Genomic DNA, 8,657 nt, shown 5'->3' with positions numbered 1-8,657 from the left:
GGGTAATGACGTCGGACGTCCAACGTTCACAAATCACACTTCACGTAGTAATTGTATACTCTTTGTCACACTTCACAGGACACAGATGACAGAAGCCAGAGCAAGACGTAATGTTTGACGCACCTATGACGCACAGAACACTAGGTAGTACTCCTAGCGGAGGTTTGACGTCTATCAATTTTATCTTTGGAGATAACCTGCATATAAACATTAATTAAATCGATATCGATACGGACTTGAAACATAATAATTTCAATCAGACTTGAAACAAATGGCAATTTTAAAATTCATCAGGCAAATCCCTGTCCAAGTGTCCAAGTAATATATTTTCTCAAGGAGCAAAATAAAACAAGTACGTATCTACATAATTAAAAAAAATGCGTTTTCGCGGAAGAATTCTAACAAATACCCGCGGCCCCATCATTAAAGCGGCTCGACGGAACACAGTGGGGTTGTCGGTAAGAATCCGACATAACCCACGGCTCCTTCCCCGGGGGCCGTGGGTATCTTTGGAAGATTTCCCCACTATAAAAAAAAAAAAAGGTGTACTATATAGTTAACTTTGTAGATAATAAGAATAGGTAATTTATTAATTTATGGTGATATTTATTAACAAGTAATCATTACATTCGATTCTAAATATCAGATTTAGATTTTTAGAGTAAGTAATCTCTCTAGTATTTTAAAAAAGGTTAACTGACACATAATAATTATTGTAGCGACGTCAGTTCTTTAAATCATAAATTGTTTAATAATGTGTTTACTATTTAGAATGGTTTATTAGTAAAATCAAATATTAAAATTACTCGTATCGGTCATTATTATTATAAATATGTAATTGAAAAAAGTTAAACAAATTTGCAGTTGTAACATTACGAACTATCTTATTACATATTATATTATGGCATCGTTACTAGGTTACGTCACAGAATAGGTACATAATATTATGTAAGTAGTAGCTAAATGTTAATTACCTGTTGAATTTCATTGAACTGTCAAATGTTGCCCTTCTAAATGGCTCTAATAAAAATATAATAACGTGTCACAACGATGTAGTACCTATTGCAAGATCGCAAGTGGTGCAGAATGCAGTACCCGTATATATTACCTATATTACTCTATGATGCAGATTCTGAATCCTACAATCTTTTAGGATTGAGTTGCGTTCTGAAATAAGATCTATAAAAATAAGATATTACAGTAAAATTTACTTATCTTTATAATTCAATGTTAATTTTATATACCTGGTAGAAATGGCCGACGATTAAAAAAAATTGTATTAGATTAAGCGATTTACTTTTAAATAATAAATTACGGAACAAAAAAAGGGATTGTAAGTAACTGAATAATGTTTGTTTCTGAACGCACCAAAACGGCATTTTCTATTTGAACGAAATAAAGGCGAACTTGCCGTACTGTGTTGCCGTAAAACATTGAAGGTCACCGCTAGACTTACGTGCCGCGACATCTACATTGTACATGATTACGTGCGGAAAATTAATTTAAATACACATTACCTAGCTAAAATTCTTAGTTAATTAATAAAACACAAACTGAGATTCAAGCTTTATTTTGAGATCGTGGTTTAGCAAATTGTAGCTGTATAACATCAACAGTCAGTCCTTTCGTCTCCGGCATGAAGAAGGCACAGAATATCGCAGTCAGCAGACACACAGCTGCAAAGATGTAGAACACACCGCCTAGGCCTGGAAATTATTGCCAAATACATCTATAGTCTATACTAATATTATAAAGCTGAAGAGTTTGTTTGTTTGTTTGAACACGCTAATCTCAGGAACTACTGCTTCGATTTGAAAAATTATTTCGGTGTTAGATAGCCCATTTATCGATGAAGGCAGGCTATATTATATCATCACGCGAAGACCAACAGGAGTAGAGCAATGCGAGTGAAACCGCGGGGCACAGCTAGTTTTATGATATTCTTTAATAATTAGTAGGATAGGATACTTAAAATGATTATATTGTTCAGTGTTCATGCTCACCTATATAATTTACAAGGGGGTTGAAAATAAAAAGTACAATGAAGAATCCAATGAAAGCCCATTCCATCGCGAATAGCGATGCGAAGCTTTTTATCTGAAACAATCGGAACATAATAATTATTGTTGTCGTTATCGTCTAGGAATAATAATTATTGCTCATAGGTTAGATAATTTTATTTGTCTTGCTATCGCTAAAAAAAATATTTTGAATATGGAAATGTTGACTTCCATTTAACTAGTTAATTTCATGAAAACTTAAGTACTTAATAAAATTTTTGAATCTTTTATTTATTACAGTGTTAACAACTTTAGATAAAAAAATATGAGTACGTATGACGTAGGTACATAGCGTAGGTCCCACATTTTTAATAGAAATGATTCTCACTAAAAAATCGCTGGTCGTGTGGCATGAGTTTAAAAAAAATAAGGCACAAACAGCCAAGATTCAATAAATAATTAAAAGAAAAAAGACAGTACACAATGAAATGCAGGCTGCTGCACTACAAAAAAGGCGGCAATTAAAAAAAAAAATTGATAGTTCGATGAAAAATTTAAATTTGAAACGCATTACGCAACTTAAGTGAAATGTGAAGACACAATGTAAATATTTGGTGGCTTGTTGTACTGGCAAACAGTAGTATCTATAATATTACGGGTATGTACTTACTGGTGAAAAGGTTACATGAAAACTCGCAATGATAAAATATCTAGAGATCATACCATATCCAAATTTATTTTGATGGAAAAATTTAAAATTGTCGTTATCTGTGTTTGATTTAAAGGCTTGGGAAAAACGTAAGTAATTGTTTGTTTGTTAACTTTATTACGTATCAAATCTCTATGAAATAACAGACGAAAAAGGTCCTCTACATCGTAAAGATTAACTTTATCTAGATAATTTTATTGACAGAAGTTCATAAAAAAAAATATTTTTAGACCATTGAATCAATTATAATTATAGAACAAGATAAAACGTCTTAAAACATAGTTTCTCATTAGTTACTATAATCTGTGATAAAACTTCAGTAACTTTGAACTCAAATAATTTTGTCACAATGTACAGGCTACCTCTAATAGGTATATTTTTTTCGACTTTCGCAACGTTTGTATTCAAAGTTACAAATTACTATGTACTAGGTTTGGGGGTTATAAAGGATTATGAAGAGTTTTAAAAGTATTTTATTCACATTGAGTTCTAGTATATTATGTACTAAAATTGTGATGTTAAAAAAATGTAATGACGTTTCAAAAGTGATTCTCGAAGAAGTCTAATTGAACAAATAAATGTTTGAGTTTGAGTTTTTTAGCACTTAACTCAATGTTTATTCATCACTTTATTAATGTTCCAAATCTTTATTGCATAATTAAGTAGGTATAATTAATGTTTTATGATACTAATTACTAATACTGAATACTAATAAATACGTACGAATAATAAATACGTACCTGCCTACCTAATAGTTTTCATAGATAAGTAATAACAAATAGCAATGGAGTATGGACCGCTGAAATTAATAGCTATTTTAATGAGTAACTTATAAATTCTGATCACGGGTAAACTATTAAATTATTAATTTAACTACATTCAAGTAGTTAAGTAGATGGTGTTTCTAATTCAAATAACCATTATAGGTACATATTATACCTAGCTCAGTAGTCCCAGAAACAGACAGACTATTCTGTATAAATTTATTTTTTACGTCATCTGTGGGACAGAGGAAAAAATTGTGTATTGTAAATGTAAATAAATACAATACAAAAGATTATAATACTAAATGTTCTAAAATTCTTCTTATTGTTTCTGTTAGATTTCTAAATAAAAAACTTAATATACCTACAGGTGTCACCCTTCGGTAAACTCTATTAAATTTTAAGCATTTTTTACGTATGCAATACCTACTAATTACTATGTATCCATTGATCACACCAACAGCGTGACACCCTGTATACAACACCCTGTATACCTACCACTCCTAAGTAACAAGTCAGACCTAAAAGTTAGAAACCAGACCTAATCTATTTGTATGTCGCAGGCAAATAAATTTATTCTATTATTTCGCCGTTTATAAACGCTCGGCATTTTGAAATATGTCGAGAATTCGTAGGTAATCAAAATTTTGTCGCTCGCTCCCATCTTTTTGTGAATGTTTGGAAAAAGTAAATCCTCAGGCGTCCGCTACTTTACAAACGCTCGGCATCGTTTTTAAAGTAGGTACCTAACGGACGCCGTTTGTAAATTGAGGAAATTATACCATTTGCCTCCAAAATATACACTACTAGCTTTCCGCCCGCGGCTTCGCCCGCTTTGTCTAAACTCTAAAACCTAATAAATTATATACTAAAACCTTCCTCATGAATCACTCTATCTATTAAAATAAACCACATCAAGATCCGTTGCGTAGTTTTAAAGATTTAAGCATATTATATAGGGACATAGGGACAGGGAAAGCGACTTTGTTTTATACTATGTTGTAGTGATGTATCAGGCGAGATCGTGGTCATGCGGATGTAACCTATCGCAGAATAATAATAAAAAAAAAAAAAAATAGGTACTTACCTCAGGTAAAAATACTTCTGCACAATAGATATACGGTATAGTACCAGCACCTATTGTATAAAAAATGCAGAACAGATAAATGAAGACCGCAGTAATCCAGTTGGGTCCCCATTCGAACTGGATTTGGGTTGCCAGAAGGATGCAGCAAACAGCCGCAGCTATTGATGAATGTACCATAAGTGGCTGGAAGAAGTGAATGAAATATTAGACGGGCTTTTACAGAGTGAGCAGTCTATTACAGAGTAACTAGTAAGTATTAGCCCATTGAGCCCCGAACAGCCCGATCGGGCCACGACACAATAGATTTTCTATTGTGTCTGTGATTCCGGGGCCTGACTCAATAATACAGTTAAGCCTGTGGCAGCTCGGTCAGTGTGGACGTGGCACGGCTGAGGAAAATGACGTGCGCTGTTATTTTCTTTGGCCGAACCACGTGCAGCAGCTTTGCGCAGCGATTGCCTTGAAATCCTTTTTTGCATTACAATAACTGCAATCGTTATTGCTTTAATTTACCATATCCGTTTGAATTGAATTCTATAACGTTACACTGTAAATGGCACTGAATCGATCCTATTCTTAGTTGGATCACATCGCTACACATAAGTAATAATAATTCTAACATTTGAAACAAATATTTTATTTATCACTGATCTTTTCAAGTGCATTAATACAACATCTTAATCCATCATGTTAATGAGAATATCCATATAACTTTTACGTTCTGTCAAAACTTACCTTTCTCCCCAAAACCTCAACAAGATACGCAGCAATCATGCCAGCCACTATAGTAACAATCGCGAATACAACACTAGACACAGTAGCAGACATGCTCGGTACGGCCTTGCTAAACAGCGGCACTGCGTACACCTGCACCACTACCAGACCTTGGAAGACGGTAGCGGTGTAGAGCACCAGACAGACCAGGAGGGCTCGACGGGATGATCGGGATTTTTCTAGAAAAATTGTGTTTACAGAGCATTAGTTAGAATTATCACAGATAATATAATGCTAGTATTATGTAGTTTTAAATTAAGTGTGAGAAAATGTCAAAATCTCGTGTGTTCTTTTTGGTTTAGACTAAAATAAAATTTATTTGAGTAGGTATACAAAGTAACTAAATAGGAATTTTGATACGTCTGTCTTGGGCCGTTAAATAAAAAAACGTTTTCTATTACGTTAGTGTGCGCTAAAAGAATAGATGGAAAATATAATCTGGTAAAAAACATTATCATGATGATTGATGATATTATTATGATAATAAGCTATAAGACTTACTTAGAAATCTCCAAATAGACAGTTTTTCTTTGCGTTTGAATTCCGGTTTTAACGTTTCTTCCTCTGGCGTAATTGCATCTGCGAAATAATAACAAACAATTCGTTATTCTATAGGAATAAATCACTACCCTCATCATATTTTATCAATATAAAAAGGTTAAAATAACAATCTTTTAACTTTATTGTTACTTACAACTTACATAGACAAACGGCCTTAGATTATACCTACCTACATCCAGTAGGTATAATCTAAAGCAAATAATATGATAAATAAATAAACAATTACCATCAAACTCTGTATTCAGAAGTTTCCTAATGTGTTCTATTTCATTTTCAACTTCCTTCGAATTAACATTTAAACTTTTGTAATGTGCAACAGACAGCGCGGCTTCCTGTAGATTTTAAATTATTAAAGTTAATGATTACCGATATGGCTTCCCATTTTTCTAAATATTTTATTTATTCTGCCATTTAGACATTTGAACTAAAGTAAGTTTACTCTCTCGGTCCTATATAATATGTAGTGGTCGTAATAAACCTTTAAAATCTATGATATATAAAAAAGCTAGATACGTTACACGCTCTCTATTTTGGCAAGAAAAAACTCAGGTAAGTGCCCGAGTTTCACTTAGTCACGCACCATTCAGCGTCGTGGCTGGACGTTCTTTTTATATTTTAATCGGCAGTTGTTATTACGAAGTACATGAGTGAGACATGTATTATGTCTCGTGCGTGAGAGTGAAAGAGAGAACAACTGTATTGGTGATAATGCGTTAGTAAGTAGGTATGTATTAATTACGCTGTTTTTTAGTGCAATGATGTTGGCGTATGCCGCGTCTACTAGTATAATAGGTCATTGTTTAAAATAACGTAAGTTAAACACGTTCACGTATAGACCGTTAAAAAAGTAGGTACTCACTCGTTCCCGTCCTTGAGTCATGAGATACAGTGCCGAATCTTTAACCAGAAAGAGCAGCAGACTGCCCGCAGCAGCCAGACCCAATGATATATAGTTCATGACATTATACGCTAACAGACCACCCATGAGGTAGGATGTGAGCATGCCAAAACCAAAGAACATAAGCACACTAGATGCCATAGAACCCCTAATGGATTCCTGGCAGAATTCGCTCACGTAAAGAGGTATGAAGAGCAGGGTGCAACTGGTTATGCCTGATATGAAAATAGACAGCAAAATAGCCTCCACGTAATTGATGGATATGATGATTGTCCAGGAGATCTGTGAAATAATCGAGTATGAAGGCGATATACCTTATTAGTCACTCCTCTCTTTACTTAATATGGTTCTGAAAGAATAACAGCGTTATAGCCTCAGCTGTAACATTTATGCTGAGTCAGTAATCCCTTTCCCTGAGGTGATACAGATATAATACCTATAATATTGCTTAGAGCCATAAGGCCGCCATTTGTACATTTTGAATGGTTTTGTTATACTTTTATTTTATAAGACTGTTGTACAATAAAGAGTAAATAAATAAATATTATTATATACCATATTATTACGTCTTCACATATTGTTATACCTTGTTTTTTAAGTTATAAGTATTGTCTGTAATTTAATGTACTGTATCATTTTTTGGGAATAAATGTGTTTCTATTAATAGAATAGCTATTCTATTTTTAGTTGAAAAGTGATTAGAAATTGATGTGGACTAGACAGTAGTACAAAGAAAAATGTAAAGTAACAATTTTTATTTTTTTCTTATCGCTCCTATGCTAAAGAAAGACAGGCATTATAATATGTATGGCTTTTAATAATTAATATTTGTTGTCGAGTTTGTTATTATAAGGGAATAAATACACCATCACAGATCAGCACCATCATATAAGTTTGTGCTTATAAAAATTATCCCCTCTCCTCATTGCATTACCATTGCTTTCTTTATTTTTAAGGTTGCTTGATTCTTATTTCTTACTCAAATAAATCTTCTCAAAAACTGTGGTATAACTAGAGACTCTTACCATTTGCATCGCATATAGAACAAAACACGTATATTTTCTTCCAAACTTTTCCACCAGGATTCCCGTAAAGGGCAGAGTTACAACTGCACTAATAGACGACAAGCTACCAAGCAGGGACACTTCAAATTCCGTCATCATTCTATTTAGGGGTGTGTTTGGGGATATGAAGAGACCCATGGTCGAAGATGGCCAGGTGAAGGAGACGCCTAGCATGAAGCAGAGGCCGCTCACTGGAAAAATTGTATGTAATCACTTCTTTTAAAAGATCATGTTACATAATATTATTGTTCTATTTATAATCTACCTGTTCACGCAGTAAGTTTCTTTATTTATTTTGAAGTGAAACTTTTTTATGGCAATACCGTCACGTCATGGAGTAATGCGACGATTTTGGTATCTTTGAATCTTGCCAAAGGAGTTTAAAAAACCTCGGCATAGTGCTAATGTACGTAAATTGACGTAAGCACTATCATTTAGGTCAAATATAACTATGATAATAATCAGACAAAAAAAATTATGCGTATGTGCAATCACTGATAATACTATACTAGTGCAATAGCCAATATACTAGGTACTCTCGTCCACTACAAGACGCAATATAGTTAAACCCATTTTCAGTGCAGTACCTAAGCACTTAGTTACAAACCCCATAAAAATCGATTCACTCTTACAGTCTCTAACTAGCCTGATCAAATTATGGGGTTCAATAGGTCATTAGCTGTTTGCTTTGTGAAAATAATTCTATTATTCAAATTAAAAAAAAATCATATTTTGGAATAAACGTTGTTCTATAAGGGATAATAAAACAATTGAGTTTTCAGTTCACCTAAGAATGTAGG

At 33.4% G+C, this 8,657-nt stretch overlaps 1 protein-coding gene across 1 annotated transcript; it reads right to left on the bottom strand.

Moving 5' to 3' along the window:
* Positions 1–1,560: 1,560 nt before the first annotated feature.
* On the bottom strand, positions 1,561–8,046 carry LOC149897423 (facilitated trehalose transporter Tret1-like). Its single transcript, XM_090116409.1, has 8 exons — positions 7,819–8,046; positions 6,755–7,075; positions 6,122–6,227; positions 5,836–5,913; positions 5,296–5,513; positions 4,561–4,743; positions 2,004–2,097; positions 1,561–1,706 (listed from the first exon to the last, which is right to left on the bottom strand). The coding sequence occupies exons 1-8, from the start codon at positions 8,029–8,031 to the stop codon at positions 1,561–1,563; spliced, it is 1,359 nt and encodes a 452-aa protein (XP_089972535.1). The 5' UTR covers positions 8,032–8,046.
* Between the last annotated feature and the right edge of the window lie 611 nt (positions 8,047–8,657).

Source organism: Colias eurytheme, chromosome 25, assembly GCF_061535395.1.
Source record: "Colias eurytheme isolate Ceu_HAF_F1 chromosome 25, ilColEury1 Martin Lab GWU primary, whole genome shotgun sequence".
NCBI lineage: Eukaryota > Metazoa > Arthropoda > Insecta > Lepidoptera > Pieridae > Colias > Colias eurytheme.
The sequence above is the reverse complement of the archived record's forward strand: the minus strand, read 5'-3'. Positions and strand labels throughout refer to the sequence as shown.